The sequence below is a fragment of the Enhydra lutris genome, unplaced genomic scaffold, assembly GCF_002288905.1.
Source record: "Enhydra lutris kenyoni isolate GAN:26980312 unplaced genomic scaffold, ASM228890v2 scaffoldscaffold16, whole genome shotgun sequence".
In the NCBI taxonomy this organism is placed as follows: Eukaryota; Metazoa; Chordata; class Mammalia; order Carnivora; family Mustelidae; genus Enhydra; species Enhydra lutris.
Genome location: NW_019154100.1, coordinates 16160663 through 16179622, shown reverse-complemented (window position 1 = coordinate 16179622; position 18960 = coordinate 16160663). Strand labels below are relative to the sequence as shown.

The 18960-nt window shown below is 36.6% G+C and overlaps 1 protein-coding gene across 5 annotated transcripts in view; it reads left to right on the top strand.

The window, feature by feature from the left end:
* LOC111147309 (diacylglycerol kinase beta) overlaps positions 1–18960 on the top strand; it is a 630133-nt gene that overhangs the window by 65571 nt on the left and 545602 nt on the right. For all 5 annotated transcript variants that reach the window (XM_022503292.1, XM_022503290.1, XM_022503289.1 and 2 more), the window contains exon 2: positions 15546–15622. In XM_022503292.1, the coding sequence (XP_022359000.1) occupies positions 15546–15622 (77 nt within the window). The remainder of the gene's footprint in view (positions 1–15545; positions 15623–18960) is intronic.

Genomic DNA, 18960 nt, shown 5'->3' with positions numbered 1-18960 from the left:
CTTATAGATCATCTAAGAGCCAAGGTCTGGAAGCAAATCTTTCAACTACTTTTAATTTCATGTAGAGCTAGAGCCTTCTTTTCGCAGTAAAGCTTTCACAGTCCCCCGGAGGCATGGTAGAAATGAGATACATAAAGCCACACGTTTCTCCGACTTCTGTTTTGAATTTAAAACTTGGAGACAATATTTTACAGTTTTATGCTCTTTAAAGTATGTATGTGAGCAAATTGTAGTCTTTGAAATATGTATGCCAGCAAAATAAATAGACTTAGGTTTTTCCAGATTGCCTAATACTGTGCCTGTTGGTATATATACAGACAGCTGCAAATTTTTATGGTCAGCAAAGAATTGAAAACTTTGATAGTTTTGTATTGTCTTAAAACAGGATGTTATTGGGGCGCCTGGGTGGCTCAGTGGGTTAAGCCGCTGCCTTCGGCTCAGGTCATGATCCCAGGTCCTGGGTTCGAGCCCCACATCGGGCTTTCTGCTCAGCAGGGAGCCTGCTTCCTCCTCTCTCTCTGCCTGCCTCTCTGCTTACTTGTGATTTCTCTCTGTCAAATAAATAAATAAAATCTTTAAAAAAAAAAAAAAAAAACAGGATGTTATTAGTAGTGTCACTAGAGAATACGCTGCTCTTGCCACCATGTCTGGTTTCTCAGTTAAGTGTTTTGCAACCCACACAAGAACTTAAAAAAATAAATAAATAAAACTTTCATCTTCTGAGCTAGTGTGGGTTTAACATTTTCAAATAATGTACAGCTTCAAAATTGTTAACCCATAGTTGCATTTCATTAATCATTTGATTGAAGCACATGTAATAGCTGTACTTAATTTTATTGCCATGAAAGTGAATTACTCGTAACAAAAAAATTAAAATTGATGATTAACTTTAATTTAAAATGTTTGGTATAGTATTCTGGTTATTGGTTTAATTAGGAAATTTAAAGCAGCCAGTGAAAATGCAAAAGAAAATGAAGAAAGTGGAGAATAATCTGAAATTAAGGTTATGGAAGAGGAGCGCCTGGATAGTGCAGTTGGTTAAGCGTCTGAGTCTTGGTTTCAGCTCAGGTTATGATCTCAGGGTCCTGGGATTGAGTCCTGAGATGGTCTCCATGCTCAGTATGGAGTCTGCCTGAGAGTCTCTCTGCTTTCCCCCTCTGCCCCTCCCACTTAGGCTCTGTCTCTCTCTCTCTCAAACAAATAGATCTTTTTTAAAAAGCTCCAAAACGGATATGAAAGAAAAAAATCCGAAGAACATGGTGTAAATCTGACAGCACAGATGATAAACGGCACAGTTGATGAATATTTCTTATGCATCACATATTTATCCCCCCAAAAGACCAAGGAAGATATTTTATTATCCTCATTTACCAATAGCAATATCAACACCACAAATCGTGGGTGGCAAAGCAGCATTTGTCAATCTAAAACCTGGATATTTCGTTGAAAATGAGTTCATTAGTTTGGAGAGTCTGCATGGTATTTGTGAAGGATCTGCTTGAATAATACTGCATGAGATGATGACTTTCCTTGCCTTAATGTATGCTTTTTAAATCTAGTCTTTCTGGGAAAATACAATGAGTACAATTTATAAAGCCTCTCTCCACCAAACCTAACAAATGACTCAAAATCACTTTTATAAAAAAGAAAAAAATAAAGAATAAATGAGCAATCATTAAGCCAAAGGAGCTGGAAAAAAAATATGTAACTTCAACTATATGGGTTAGAAAGTGTTTCCAAGGGGCAGAAAGTCTCCAGAATTCTCTCACCATTATTTTTCAACTTCTCCAAAATGATTTAAGTGGGTATGTGCTGAGGACGGTGAGAGGGAGGAGCAGGAGCAGTGAAGTGGGGACATGAGGCTCAGTATGTCTCTCTAGAGAAATAACCTATTTCACCACTAGTAACGATGACTCCACATAGAGCTGAACTACTCGGGCATTGTACTGTATTCTCTGGACAAGGAAGAAGGCTGGAAAAACAATTATTATCCAGAACTAAATGTGTCCAAGTATAATTAGGTGCTTTACAGAATGAGAGGAAAAAGGAAGGAAGGAGAGGGAAGGGAAAAAAAAAAAAAGAAGAAGAAGAATCAGTGAGGTACTGTTAACTCTTGGGAAACACGCATGCAAAGTAACGTGCATTACAGATTTTTGTTTTCCATATCCCCTTATGGATGGTACCAAGGAGGATGGCATCTGAGAAGGGGGCCTGAAGTTCTGGAAACTACAATAACTGCCAGAATGTTTCTCTCTCAAATGAGAGAGAATGATACACACATAGTGTATTAGCCACATAGTGGGCTCTTCTTCCTGAATTGAAGTCATAATCGAAACACAAGTATAATCCCCCGTGAAAAGTCATTAAAGTCACCCCCTTGCTTCCTTGCACAACTTCCTTTTCCCTTCTCACTGCAAAGCCCTTGGATGAACAAACCATAACAGTAATCAGTGTTAACTCTCCACTTACTTTATAGCTGAGTGGACTTATATGTGGCCCAGAAAACCACATGTCCCTTGTCCTGGATGTCCTTTTCAACACCTCAGTATTCTCTTCAAATCTCCATTACTTCCCTTCTCATCTTTCCTCAGCTGATGGTCTCTCTTCCTCCTTCACTCACTAAAGTGAAGTTATCACAAGAGAACTTTACATACACCAACTGGACATCGACCTGCCCATCAGCATGTGAACCTGTATACTCTGTCTTCTCGTTTGGGTGGACTGTCCATGCCCTCTGTCCTAAGCCAGACCATCTGCTGTGTACAAGATTGCTTTTTTTCTCACCCACTTAAAAGACATCATTCTAGTGGTTTTTCTCTTCTTTTTCCTTAATTTTTAATTTTTCCTTTTCTCCACTGGATCATTTTTATCAAAGTGCTGTTTTCTCGTCTTTAGAAAAGTCATCTTGAGTTCACTTTTTGCAGCTTGGCTACTACTCAAATTCTTTGCTTCCATTGCAGCAGATCTGTTTGAATGAATTGTCTATTATTTACCACTGTTTGTTCCTTCCACTTTATTTTCTCTTAACTCGCTCTGGACTGTTGTCACAACTACTAAACTGAAACCATTCTTCCCATCCAAGTACTAACTAGGCCCAACCCTCCTTAGCTTCCGAGATCAGACGAGATCGGGCGCGTTCAGGGTGCTATGGCCGTAGACTAAACTGAAACCGTTCTTGACAGGGATGTGCATGACTATCTTCTTACTAAACTCAGTGATCAGCTTCTGCCCCTCATTTAACTTGACATTGTGTGATACTTTGCTTCCATGACCATTGCTTCTCTTGGTTTTCTTGCTGTTTCACTAGATACTCATTTTTAGTCTCCTTGCAGATTTTCATTCTTCATAACATCTGAACTTTGGAGTGCGCCAGGTCTCAGTCCTTGGTATCTTCTCTGTCTCTCTCCGTGTTAGACTCAGTCTATGGCTTTAAATACCATTTATATGAATAACACTGAAATTCGGTTCTTTAGCCTAGATCTTCTTCTGAATTCTACATTCATATATAACTGCTTTGTTTTTTAATTAAAAAATCTGGTGGAAATATCATTGACACATAACATTAAATTAGTTTCAGGTGCACAGTGTAGTGATTCAACCATTATATACATTATGACATGCTTATCACGATAAGTGCATGGCAATATTATTGAACATATTCCCTGAGCTGTACATTTCCTTCTCATTATAACTGCTTTCTTAATGGCTATATTTAGATATCTGATAGAATTTTCATTTATGAATTGCCTAAAACTAAAATTGGAAACTCACCATCCGAAACCTGTGCCATCTTCAGTGGTCCCCATTCCTCTTTGTGGCGACTTAATCCCACCAGTTCCTCAAACATAAAACCTTGGGAACACTCTTGATTTTTCAATTCCTTCCTCCCTCTCTCTCTTTCTCCCTCTTCCTTCCTTCTTCCTTCCTTTTTTCTCCCAGTTTCAAAACTTACATCTAGGTGCCTAGGGTGGCTCAGTCAGTTAAGTGTTTGCCTTTGGCTCAGGTCATGATCCCAGGGTCCTGGGGCCAGGCCCCATATTCGGTGGGAAGCCTACTCGGTGGGAAGCCTGCTTCTCCCTCTCCCACTCCCCCTGCTTATGTTCCTCTCTTGCTGTATCTCTCCCAGTCAAAGAAATAAAATCTTAATTAAAAAAAACAAAACAAAACAAAACAACAAAACATCCAGTCCATCAGGATATCCCTTTGACTCCACTTTCAAAATAATCCATGTTTCCTACTCTACCACTAATACATTCATCCAAAGTCATCAAATCTCTAGTCTGAATTAATATAATAATTGCATAATTATTTCTTTGTTTGAAGCTTTGTCTTCTGTAGTCGGTTTTCAAAACAATAGCCAGAGCACTCCTTTTAAAAAAGTTTTGAAATAATGATAGATTCACAGGAGCTTACAAAACATATGTATGAGGAGGCCACACATAACTGGTTATGATGGTTACAAATTGCGTAACTACAGTTTATAAAATACCATCAGTATCAGAAAATTGATGCTGCTGTAATCCAGAGTTTATTCAGATTTCATCTTTTTTTTGCATTAGTTTTACATTAACAGAGTTTTACATTAACAGAGTGCTTCTATATAACTTTAATCAGAGTCAAAGTTTTGACCAAATGTTACCTTTTCACAAAGTCTATTCTCGCTATTTAAAATTGCAAACTGTGTCCTGCAAGTTGATAATTTTCCTTATCTGTTATTTTTTCCAAAGCATTTGAAATCTTATACTATTCTACATTTATTTACTATGTGTATTATCTGTCTTGCACTAGACTACAAACTACATGAACCAAGAATATTTTCTGTCTTATGCATTGATACATTCCAAGTACTTGGAACAACACATGGAACAATCAAACTCAATACATGTGGGGCGCCTGGGTGGCTCAGTGGGTTAAAGCCTCTGCCTTCAGCTCTGGTCATGATCCCAGGGTCCTGGGATCGAACCCCACATCGAACCCCTCATCGGGCTCTCTCTGCTCAGCAGGGAGCCTGCTTCCCCCGCTCTCTCTGCCTGCCTCTCTGCCTACTTGTGATCTCTGCCTGTCAAATAAATAAATAAAATCTTAAAAAAAAAAAAACAAAAAAACTCAATACATGCCTCTCAACTATTTGCTAGAATGATTGAGCAATCACAACTGGGCCTTTTGTTTTAAGTTATCTTTACAGCCAAGGTGAGGCTCGAACTCCCCACCCAGAGATCAGGAGTTGCGTGCTTTACTGACTGAGCCAGGCAGGTGCCCCTACAACTGGCCTTTTGTTTCTGCTCTTCATCTCTATTTGTTTCAGAAGACTTGTTTATTCTTCCTAAAGTAGATAAAATTCTTTGTTGATTAATTCGTTAATTACTGCTCATGTGAGTCAAACGTTAACATTTCTTCCTAACTCCGCATTCATGAGGTCACGTTGGATGCTTGATATGGCCTAGGTGGGAGAATGTTTGCAATAGGTAAATCCACAAACACCACAAGTCAGCACTCTGAATCTTCAACAGTTGTTAAATACTTCACCACAATACAGCACACCACTGAATCATACCAGTCAATTCAGGCACTGATTAAAATTCTTAATTAAAATTATGTTTTCAGTACCAATCTTGAGTTATTTTATAGATGAGTAGCTGTAGTGCCAATGTATATTTTCTTAATTTTCCACACAAGAAAATCTGTATAAAATGTTAATTATGGGGTGCCTGGGTGGCTCAGTGGTTAAAGCCTCTGCCTTTGGCTCAGGTCATGATCTCAGGGTCCTGGGATCGAGTCCCGCATCGGGCTCTCTGCTCAGCGGGGAGCCTGCCTCCTCCTCCTGTCTCTCTCTGCCTGCCTCTCTGCCTACTTGTGATCTGTCTGTCAAATAAATAAAATGTTAATTATTTCATGGATGTCTAGGACAGTGTCCAGCTGGAAGACAAATTACTAGATATGTTGTCTATCCAAGAAACCACTCTTACAAATATTTTATCCAAGACATTGGTCTGGTGTACTTATCAAAAAGTTGAGCATAGGTAGATTGAATCAGGGGGGAGAAAATAATAGCAAATGCAGAAAATTTTTTAAAGGATTATTTAAGAGTCTTATCAGCAAATAATATCAGAAGAATAGAAATTTTCTCTGTGGTCTCATATCAACAGTAATTCTGAAATTAAGTAGTTGTCTTTCCAGATTAATGGAAACAGTTCCTGCAGTGTGTGTAACAGTTTTCTCTAAGATAGTATGGCCACCATCTTTTGAAGTTAACATTATTACCCCAAGAGCTTAGCAGAAACATGTAGAGAGGGAACTTGTACTCAGAACAGCTTAATAGCTTTTTTAAAACAACTCTTCCTAATGTAATATCTGTAGAATATTCTTGGGATGTTTTTAGAAATCCAGGTGTATAGATTTCAGTTAGAATATAAACTCCTACAGTGTCACTTATTTTTAACGATAGTTCCATATTTTTTTCAATCTTTTTGTACATAAGTATAGAATATTTCTCACAAGTAGATAGGAATGTCTGTGTTTGGCTGACTGGTTCTCCAAATATTTTATTTCATAGCACTGTGGATGTTTATTTGCTGCTGCTGACTACAATTTAAATAGGACTTTTTTTTTTTTATATCACCTTGGGGATTACATTAATAGCAATATGAATTTCTGGATCTTCTCGCATTCTAAAATACTATTTTTGGTTATTTTAACCTCAAGTGAGGCTAAATCATTTTTTAAATGAATGCTTTAATAAGGTTCTTTTCCCCAATAGAACCCCGCCCCCGAGCAAAAGCTATCCTAAATATATATTTATCAAAGATTGTATGTAATATTTACAAGAAGATGAAATATATATTCATTCAGATTAAAGACCTAAGCAGCCTATCTGTGTTGTAAGAGCTTTTATTTTTTCCTGGAAACTCAGTGTTCTCACTGAAACAAGGACCCATGTTGGAAAATATAGCAGCCAAAATTTTGCTAATTAATTCTCAGTTTCTTAAAGCATCTCTTTAAGGAAAAGAGTAGTGGTTAATTCAACTTTAGCTGCATATAAGAATCCTGGGAGGAGCTTTATGAAAATCCCCATGCCTGGGGAGGCTGGGTGGCTCAGTTGATTAAGCGTCTGACTCTTGATTTCAGCTCGGGTCATGATCTTGGGGTCGTGGAATGGAGACCTGGGTGGGGCTCTGTGCTCAGGGCAGGGGGGTCTGCTTGAGATTCTGTCACTCCCTCTCCGTCAGCCTGTCCTTCCACTTGTGATCTCTCTCTTTCTCTCTGTTAATAACTAAAATCTTAAAAAAAAAAAAAAATCCCCATGTCTGGTGGGGTCCAGTCTAGTGAATTCAGTCATCATCAGTATGTTTTCAGCCCATGCATCAGTAGATCTTAAAACCTACCTGGATGATCCTAAAATGGATCCCACTTTGAGAACCACTGGGTTAGACACAAACTGTTTCACTTAGACAAAGATAAAGCTCTTTGGCTAATTTGAAATACTCTATAGCTAAGGGAAACTTTGTCACATTTAACTTTGTACTGAATCTTACTATGTTACGTCCACATGAATGCTAGCTCAGTATTTAGACTAGAATGTTTTCTCTTGAAACATTTGAAGCGACAAAACCTTATTTACTACAGGGCTAAACAGCCACTGCAAAGATGCTTTTGGTTGACTGCAGAAAGACATTTTTAGGCCACAAATATCCTCTGTAATAAGGGGGAAAAACGGTGTTGGGAAGCTTCGATTTTTTTTTTTTTTTTTTTTTTTTTTAAACCTAAAGTTAGGGGCACCTGGGTGGCTCAGTGGGTCAAAGCCTCTGCCTTTGGCTCAGGTCATGATCCCAGGGTCCCGGGATCAAGCCCCACATCAGGCTCTCTGTTCATCAGAGAGCCTGCTTTCTCTCTCTCTCTGCCTGCCTCTCTGCCTACTTGTAATCTCTGTCTGTCAAATAAATAAATAAAATCTTAAAAATAAAAAAAAAAAAAAAAAAAAAACTTAAACTCTATCTGGTGAGTTTCTGGGTTTTTTTTTTTTCTTTCTTTCTTTCTTCCCTTCCTTTTTCCTTTTCCTCCCTTCCTCCTGCCCTCCTTCCTTCCCTTCTTACCCCCTTCCTTCCCTTTCCCTTCCCTTCCTCTCCTTTCCCTTCTTTTCCTTCTTAAAGTGGGCTACACGCCCAGTGAGGAGCCCAATGTGGGGCCCGAACCCACAACCCTGAGATCGAGACCTGATCTGAAATCAAGAGTCAGACGGGAAGCTTTGATTTTGAAGAAAACTTTTGAAGCACTGAGTTGGGAGGACCAAAAGGTGACTTTTCCATGGTTCCACATTCAGATTACAGGCATTGGTAACCTCTCTCACATTGTCAGAGCCGCATGTTTTCCTGGAAACCCACTGCCCTCACTGAAACAGGGACCCATGGTGCTGTCTATTTTGGCAAACAAGGGTCTAGATGATTAATCTACATGAGGTTATTTGTTATTTATAAAAATGACAAATGCATTTTATAAATTGGATAGTCTTGGTGTTAACAGTGGAATATAATCATCTTTTCAAAGGAGCTCGAGCTACTGTTGGCCTGTTAAAGCCATTGGCCTTGACCTAAAGAATATTTACTTTGGAACAAATAAAAAGAGATTTTCTTATGAGGCATAATGAGAATATGTTATTTGAAGAATATTTTTAGGATTTTATTTCAATAGTTCTTTGTCTTTTCAATGTATTTTCCCTTTATAATGTGACAGAAGCCATTTTAATACTTATTCTTTAAGATGACTTTTAAATAACTATATGAAATACATGTATCATGTAAGAGTTATGTATATTTTAAAGCTTTCAAAAAAATCGTATAAATTTTCCAATTCCATTATCAAAAGAAACACAATCCTAAATAAAAATAAAATGCTATAGTGGTGCCTGGGTGGCTCAATTGGTTAATCATCTGCCTTAGGCTCAGGTCATGATCCTGGAGTTCGAGGATCAAGTCCCACATTGGGCTTCCTGCTCAGCATGTAGTCTGCTTCTCCCTCTGACCCTCCCCCTCTCTCGTACTGTCTATCTCTCTCTCATTAGCTCTCTCTCAAATAAATAACAAATCTTTAAAAAATAAAATAAAATGCTATAAAAACACTTTAAAATATCCATATGACATTTTTGTATTACTTTTACTTTTTTTAAGATTTTATTTATTTATTTGACAGACAGAGATCACAAGTAGGCAAAGAGGCAGAAGGGGGGGTGGGTGATGCAGGCTCCCTGCTGAGCAGAGAGCCCAATGCGGAGCTCAATCCCAGGACCCGAGATCATGACCTGAGCCGAAGGCAAAGGCTTCGGCTCAGGCCTTCTGAGGGGTCCAATCTAGTGCATTCAGTCATCATCAGTGCGATCAATCATCATCTGTGATCAATCATCATCAGACCCACTGAACCACCCAGGTGCCCCTGTTTTACTTTCTCATATATTTCTTATATATACAAGATATTTTTCAACTGTTAATTTAAGTTGGTAAAAAAGAAATAAACTGTTTCCCCGTACTAGAAAAATAGGTAATATAATTCCCTGAACTAAACTGACAGATATCATGGACTCCAAAGTAGATGCCTTGGCTCTAATGGAAACTTCCATTTGTTTTTGTTTTTTGCAAAGTAATGAAAACAGATTTGGGTCATATACAAAAGTTTGGATCACTATTTGTGTGGTTTTGAATAAATAATGATTGTTTTAACAAGTTAATTTCTTCATGAGTTTAATGGAGGAGTTTGAAAAAATCCTCCTGGTAGTTGTGAGTTTTAAATGAAATAATAAGATTATGAAATAATGAAATAATAAGATACAACACTTAAAAAAATAAGATACTACTACACTTTGTAACCGCTTGAAGAATCTACCTGTGTAAACTTCAGTTAACAGTGTTAATAGTACTCCAGGCATAAAACAAGTGTGGATTCCAAGTGCGTTATTGTAGGGAGTTCCAGGGAGAGTTAGAAGAAAGTCCTGAGACGTTCTGTGAACAAGGTGGCAGGGACACTGTGGCATGCATTATGTTTGACTTCCTTTGACATGGAGGAGAATTCTGGACAAAGAGAACACCACAAGCGAAGGAGAGGTTCTAAAATATGGGTTACATGACAATGGATATAGAACTATAAATAAGGGGGTCATTGAAAATAATTATTGGTAGGTAGGTTTTGGACCATATTTTGACACACATGCCGAAAGGAGGAGTTTGTGCTTCATTTTAAAGACAACAGAAAACTGTTGAAGGGGGATGATATGTTTGAAGTCTTGTTTGGGGTGGAATGAAGGAACAGGAATTTATTGGGCACCAGATATGTTGCTGGATACAGTACTGTGAGGTCCGTTTCATTATTCCTATTTTGCATATTAGAAAACTGAGCCACAGAGACATTAAAAAAATATACTCAGGGATATTCAGCCAAAAATTCTGGAGCCAGGACTCAGAATTGGGGCGCCTGGGTGGCTCAGTGGGTTGAGCCTCTGCCTTCAGCTCAGGTCATGATCTCAGGGTCCTGGGATCCAGCCCCCCGTCTGGCTTTCTGCTCAGGGTGGGGGGGAGCTGCTTCCCCTTCTCTCTGCCTGCCTCGCTCTCTCTTTGTCAAATAAGTAAAATTAAAAAAAAATTAAAAAACCTCTCTGGCTTTAAGTCCTTTCCATTATTCCATGAGACCTTTTAATTAATATGATAAGTGTGTTGAGTTTTTTGGAATAGAGAGACAAAAAGTCTGTGAAATCACAAAGGAATTTCATTCAAGATGTAGCAGATACCTAGGGAGATGTGAGGTAAGCCAAAAGTGTTAAGGTGTTTCCTGTTTTGTTTTGTTTTGTTTTGGGCAACATATTTTTAAGACCCATGAGTTTGATTCTTCTGTTTTCTAAATGTTGTTGAATGTTCTTATGGATTTATTTATATTTCAGAATTAGTAAAAGGAATTAAATTTTTCTGATAATCATATAAAAATTCAAAACATTCCTAACCATACATTCCTAAAACGTAGCTAGTTTAACTCTCATGGCATTAAAAAAATAGTACGTGACTCTGCCAAACATGAGAGGATTCATAGAAAGTGAGCACTTTAGGGGGCCTCTAGAATGGCTCATACGCTTGAGCAGGTGTTAGAAAGATAAACCATGAGAAGAAATCTGCTCTACCAGTCCCCATAGATATTTTTTCTGTCCTTGCATATAACGAAGGTGTTTGCTGAATAAAATGGTTCCTCTTTGTTTGGGTCAGTACCATCTTAGTTCTCAGATGATTCTGTAGTTGGTAGAGCTGACAACCTGGCAGTAACTGGTATCTGGTGTTCTTTTCCAAGTCTCCTGACCTATTACCCAAGCCTTGAAGATCAGTGCCTCTGGAATTAGTTATTTCATATCATGACCCTCCTTTGCTTTCTAGGAGACCCAATATTTCGTACTGAGCCTCTGTCCTGATCCCTTATCTGAGGATTAAACCAGCTGTCTGAACCTGGCTGCCCAACACTTAAGTTGGCAGTCTTCTTTGATGCCAGGCCTTTGTTGGATTACAGATATGTATCACCTGTGAATTGATCTCCCAGTTTACAGCCGCTTGCCGGCTGGCTGCCTACCTGGCTTTCTCAGCATTGCTCAGCCCAGAATCTGTCACTGTGCTCTCATACTCGAAGCTCAGATATTCACGGAAATATGATTGAGATTCTGTCTTTCACTCATGCAGGCGTCACTTCCTTGGTATCTCTCTTTGACTAGTGGGTCGGTCAGACTCAGTCATGCATCCTTTCTCCTCTCTACTACCCCAGTGCTTCTTGGACACACAGGATCCAGAGTTGACAAAATCAAACAGATAGGAATGTTTTGATGATAGGTTAATAGGAACAAATCCAGAAAAGCAACTGAATTATAAAATAAATAAATGACTATTCTCCTTCGAAGGTAGGGAGAACACAAAAGCAGAAACTATACCATCTAGTGCAGTTTGGGAATCCGTATGGATATGGAAACTCTTCACATAAGGGAATTCTAATGATGAGTTAGGGGACGCAGGCAGGATATTGGAATTCATTGGTGTCTCATACCAAAATGAGCCTATAGAAGATTGGTTGGGTAAGTCAAGTCCTTAATCTTCCAGAGACTGGGCCCAGGAGAGATTATTGGGACAGGAATAGAAGAATAAGATAATGTTCCAGTTTCTGAACTAGATTATAAATTGGGGATTAGATCATGAATAAACTTTAGATGTCAGGATATTAAAAATGGGACTTAAGAATTGAAAAAAGAATAAATTCGGTCGGGGTGAGCCATCTAAATATGAATTAGCACTTCTGGAATTGTTCCAGACCACGATCATCATTGAGACACAGAGAAATTTGGTCTTAATTTATTAATTTATTACTTGTGGTCTCCCCACTAAGAATATGCTAATATAAACTGTGGCCAAGAAAGCACTGAAAAATAACATACATAATTTTTAAAGACTGTTGCCTTCTCTGGAACATTTATAAGGGATTACTGAATGTGGTTTTTTTTTTTTTTTTTTTTTCGTTCTTACGGAATCCTGAAATGACAAGCCCACCTTTAGGCAGTGTCTCTAGTGTTCTGTGGAAGGCCTAGTATAAGAAAGCAGATTTTCTTCTCCACTTCCATTTTATCATGGGGCTCAGATATGGTTAAAATAAAGATAGTCTTTGGGGTATGTAATTCCAGAGTTTGTGCATCTAGATATGAGTATGTCTATATAGGTATGTACAGAAGGGTCTACGTCTACATCTATGAATGCAAAGAAGTAAAAGGTGTTCTGCTAAGTTAGAATAATGCCTTCTCATTGACAGAGAAGGGTTTTGGATAAAGAATTAGCTTCATATCTCTCTTTAATATAGAACCTGGTCTCTAGTTTACGTTTCTGCCGAGGTAAATGTCAAAGCAATTTACTGTAATTTGTTGTAATTTAAGAATAGCTCTGATCAATTGAATCACAATATTTATTATTATTTTATTGTTTCATCTTTGTGATAAATTTGAGTGCTATGCAAAAATGAAAATGTATGTTTTCTTCCCCTGAGCAGCCTACAATCTAGCAAGAGACAAGGCATAACAAATTAACTCTGATCATAGTTCAGAAAGTGCTAGGAAAATATATGCTGAAAAAGAAATATATAGGAAACTGTACAGGCTTCAAACATGCTGTAGCATACACACACTTACCCCAAACAGTCTCAACAGCAAAAAAGTAAACAACCACATTAAAAACTAGCCAAAAGACTTGAATAGACATTTCTTCAAAGAAGACAAACAAAAGGCCAATAAGCATTTGAAAAGATGTTCAGTATTGTTAGTCATTAACAAATACCGAATGAAAAACAAATAGAAACCACTAAGTGGCTGTAATTAAAGAAAAACTAGAAAATAACAAGTGTGGCAAAGATGTAGAGAAATTGGAATTCACATACATTGCTGGTAGGAATGTGAAATAGTATATAGCCCTGTGAAAATCTGCTTGGCAGTTCCTCGAAGTGTTAAATTGTAGGTTTTCAGATGACCTAGGAATTCTCCATGTAAATGTATACCCACGAGAGTCAAAACATATCTGCGCAAAATTATGTATACTTGAATGTTCGTAGCAGCATTCTTCATAATAACCAAAATATAGAAACAACTCAAAGGTACATGAGCTGAGGAGTGAATAAACAAAATGTAATATATCCATAAAATGGAATAGTTTTTACCTAAAAAGGGAATGAAATACTAATACATGCTGTAACATCTACGGGCCTTGAAGTGAGAGAAGCCAAACAAAGACAACAAATTACATGATAGGTTTCAGTTGTATGGAATCCCCAGAATATGGGCGTTTTTTCTGGGGTGATGGAAATATTCTGGAATTATGTAGTGGTGATGTTTGGACAACAATGTGCATATACTAAAAAAAAACTCACTGAATTAAAGACTTTAAAATGGCTAAAGTAATGTATCTGTGTTATGTGAATTTTAATGCAACATAAAATTGTACACTCCAAATGGAAGTATAATTTATAAAATAAAGGCAAGATGCGTTGGACAGGCATTTAAGAGTTAATTTTCTAACAGGATAACTCAAAAACTGCTTTGTAAATTAATATTTTTGGAGCTGGGAAATATTTTATGGTGGCACAAATAATCACTGAATCTTGGGGAAAGGCAGAGAGAATTACATTCATATTCTGGGAAATAATATCCATGCCCCATTGCCTAATGGAAAACTAAGAATCTTCTGCTTATTTCCAGTTTCAGTCTTGTTTTATTACAGTTATTCAAACTTGATTGAAGATTTAGATGACTTATCAGTATTTATTAGTTATTTTTCCCTAACTTAAATATGTTGTAAGTCTGAAATTGCTTAATCAAATTATATTTTGATAACTATGAGAGCATTTATTTTAGTAGATTGAATGCATGTGTTTTTATTCTGTTTATACATATTTTTCTAAAAATATTTATGTTCTTTCTTGACATTATTTCCCATATTAAGTAAGGAATCTTTTGTCACAATCGAGATGATGAATGTCTTAAAAATATTTCAAAATACATCAAAATTGAAAAAGCAATTTAAAAATCTTTGGGTAACATATATAAACTTTTTTTAAAATTTGGAGATGTAAGGGGCTTTATTAAGCACTTCATGAATTGGGAAGCATCCCGTCTAGCAAGTAGAGATGTTTCCTAAACTTTGTTTCTGTTTTTTTTTTCCCTAAATTTTGTTTCTTAATTAAATTAAAATAAGCTCTAGTTTGTTCTTTGTGTATATTTAGAAAATTCTCTCTAAAAATATTTGCAAAATACTAAAATCTATACCTTGCCTCTGACTGGGTTCACCATTGAGGCTTAGTTATATATTTTTATTGTTCTAATTTGTCCAACAGGGTTATTATTAGTTAATGGAGTAAAATATGAAAAATGCACTGCATTTGTTATAAAGTTCAACAAGGAATGCCTGTATTTTCTTAAGCTTATTTCACTCATTTAGATTTTATGTTATCAAAACAAAGGGAGAAGATACTCCCTATTTCTATATTTGCTCTTAATTCATATAATACATAGGTTAATGGTCTTGCCAAATGCTGTTGCCTAATACATAGGCAATACACTTGGACAAAACATACACTTATCTGTTCCTTTCTTTTTGTGTGTGTGATTAATTTTTTTCAACGAAATAGCCTTTCAAAAATGGTAAAGGACATTTTATATGTGCATTTTAAAATTTAATATCTGGGGTGCCTGGGTGGCTCAGTGGGTTAAGCCTCTGCCTTCGGCTCAGGTCATGATCTCAGGGTCCTTTGATCGAGGCCCGCAAATGGCTCTCTGCTCAGCGGGGAGCCTGCTTTCTCCTCTCTTTCTCTATGCCTGCCTCTCTGCATACTTGTGATCTCTCTCTCTCTGTTTCAAATAAATAAAAATAAAATCTTTAAAAAAAAATAAAAAAAATTTAATATCTGTTGGTGATTATATTTTAATAGGTCTTTGTTTCTGAACTGGGTTATTTAACCACAGTAGGCATATATAAACAATTTTTGTGTTCTCTATTTCTTTATAGACTCTACAAAGAAATTAAAGGATGTTCTGGAAGAATTCCATGGTAACGGTGTGCTTGCAAAGTATAATCCTGAAGGGGTAAACTTTTTTTTTCTTTATCGGTTTCATATATACACTTGGAAGAGGGATTTCTTAATGAAGAGTCCTTGGATATAAATGTACCGTATAGCATACCATAAATAAAATGAAATTCATAATGAAATGCTATTCTGGAAAACACATAAAATAGTATAGTACCTTTTTCATTCAAAAACCATTTGCTAATGGAAATAATATTTCTCTATTGTGTGCTTTAAAGAGTATAGGTTATCTATAATATAGACCTCTGTTATTTTCCTAGATGTTAAATATATTCTAATTCTGAGATTGCTTGGTCAGGTATGGTCAGGGAACAGGACTGATTGAAGGAAAGTCCAAATACACCTGGTGCCTACTCTGTGTCCAATAAATTTTAACCCCAAATGAACACTGGTTGGGGGCAGGAGGGTTACTCCTTGCAGAGAATTATTCCCTTGACTACAGAAAAATTCTGTGATGGGTATAACTGATCTGTAATTTTAAAGAGTCAGCTTGGATAAAAAGTGAGGAACTTCTTTCCCGTAGCTTGTTTTAACCTATTACCGGTAAACCAGCAGGTCCCTGAAAATTCCTTCCTTATGAAAGCTTCCTGTCCTGTTTATGGCTTTTGAACACGTGGCCTGAATGAATGTCCTTCCTTTTCCTAATTATTTGTTAAATAACCTTCCATATAATGTTAGCTGGGAGATGTTATGTTTTAAATGTTTGAGCATCTTAGTTGTAGTTCTGCAGTTTCACCAAGTGATAGTTCTGTTGTACGGGAGTTAAAACAAATTACCCTTAGCAAAAGAAACATTCCCTTGGATGTATTATCTAGCCAGCCAGATAGATTTGTTTGCTGATTAAAATGTGATTTGTTTTTTGTTATCATTATCATTATGGTTTTGCTTTGTAAGAACACAGTTATTGGTTATCCTTCAATATTGTGTTTCTTTGGGATTTATAGAATTTACATTTTAGTCAAAACCAAATCTCCAGTTCTGAGCTTAAAGCATTCATATTGCTGTATAATTTCCTTCAAATACTTCTTTTTTTTTTTAAAGATTTTATTTATTTATTTGTCAGAGAGAGAGAGAGAGCGAGCGAGCACAGGCAGACAGAGTGGCAGGCAGAGGCAGAGGGAGAAGCAGGCTCCCCACAGAACAAGGAGCCCGATGCGGGACTCGATCCCAGGACACTGGGATCATGACCTGAGCTGAAGGCAGCTGCTCAACCAACTGAGCCACCCAGGCGTCCCCCTTCAAATACTTCTGATAGCTACTTTTCATGCAATATTTTCTTATTCTGTCTATATTCTCATATATTACCATACCTTGTAAGTCTTTAACCTAAGGTTTATTTTCTTTTTCAAGTAATGTTAATGTATAGTCCCTACAAATGATGGGGGAAAAAAGGGCAATTTAATGCCATTCCTACTTTCCTATATCAGGAACAAAAGCAGATATCCAGTCTACATTTCCCTCATATTTTATTTTCCTAGATACCATAGTGTGAGAGAAAAAAATTTTACCAGATAAATTTGTAGAACCGAAAATCTCAAAGACTGGGAAATTAGAGTGGGAAAGCTAAAGATGACAACTCTTTGGAATTGATAAAAGACCCCAAAATGTCATTAATATTTACATTCCCAACCATACTTGGAAACTCGCATGTTTTCTAATCTATCTACAGAGATAAAACCAGTTTTGTTTTGTTTTCTTTTTCCTCTCTAAAGATAGCTGCTGGCTATAAATTCAGTTGGAATGTGATCTTGTTTGCAAAGTAGCCTTTTTGCTTCAATGATTTCTTATTTAAAAGACTCTCAAGACTTGGTCTTACTGATATTATATCTTTCATGAGGATTATCAGTCACTGTATTACTGGATTTATTGAGGTAATTACTAGATTCACTCTTAGACACACATATGATGTCAGCCTTTTCAATAATGTAATAATTCTCCATAAATACACAGATCTGCTCTTGAAATGCATTATTAAAATAATGAACCATTGAAAAACAAAAGAAAAGAAAAAAAACAAAAGAAAAGTTAGATCTTCATTATGACCCCAGAATAATTCTTATTTAAGAGTGAAACTACTCTCTAATTTAACACTGATAGGTCTTATATATATATATATATATATATATATATATATATTTATATTTAAAGATTTTATTTATTTATTAGACACAGAGATAGAGATCACAAGTAGGCAGAGAGGCAGGCGGAGAGAGGGGGGAAGCAGGCCCTCTGCTAAGCAGAGAGCCCGATGTGGGACTCGATCCCAGGACCTGAGATCATGACCTGAGCCGAAGGCAGAGGCTTAACTCACTGAGTCACCCAGACGCCCCTGGTCTTTTATATTTAGGGGGGAAAAAAACCCAAAATAATAAAATCTTATATGACTCTTAAATACTAGTATATATTTTATAAAAGCCAGTAGAAGTAACTAGGAATATTCAGTGTTGAGGAAGAAATCTTTAATGCCTTGAGGTTCTCTTCAGTACATGACTACCCAGTTTATAAAAGGTTACTCTAAAAGTATGACAGAATTTGTACTGTCCATTCACATGGAAATTATCACTCTCTGTTGACTGATCAGGTTAATCCTCAAATTGTTGGCAGAGATGACTACTTAACTGATGGCCTTTTATGCAAGAAAACTGAGAAAAGTGTTTAACCTACATTATTTTTAGACTAAATAATCCTTTGTTTTCTGAAACAAATATTGCATATATCATCCATATAAAATGTACTTAAAAGAAAGAACAGGCTAAATATCTTTTATTTGCTTCTCCTCTTACAAAGTAAAGCTGCTTAAGTGGTAGATGCATTATATTTCTTACTATTTACTTGGGTTACTGAGTTCTAAAAGGTCTCTGTATTAAAACTTAATATAATGAATATGTGACCTGCTTAAGTCAGTTTTAAAGGAGAAGAAGTATTAAGTGCATGGCATGGATGAAATATTTATTTTGAATTTATGTCTTCTACAGATCATTTAAAAATCTTTGAAAAAAAAAACAAAAACAAAAACCCAGAATCAAAAAAATATAAATCTAAACAATGGCTCTAATGATTCCCTAAGAATAAAATCTTTAAGAAGGTTGAGATTCCCAAACAGATAAGATTATAAAGTTTTTAAATGAAGAAAGTCATTGTAGGAAAAGTAAAATGACTTCCCTAAGATTAACCAGCTAGTTTCATGACAAGAGATTAATTGTCTAGAATCCCAGTTTAAGAGTAATGCCCTTTCCTCTTCACTTCATTGACCGGACCATAGAATGAAAGGCAAGGTGGTGGGAGGTGAGAGCAAGAAGAAGAGAAAAGTATTTCACATATATTGAATGGTATTTC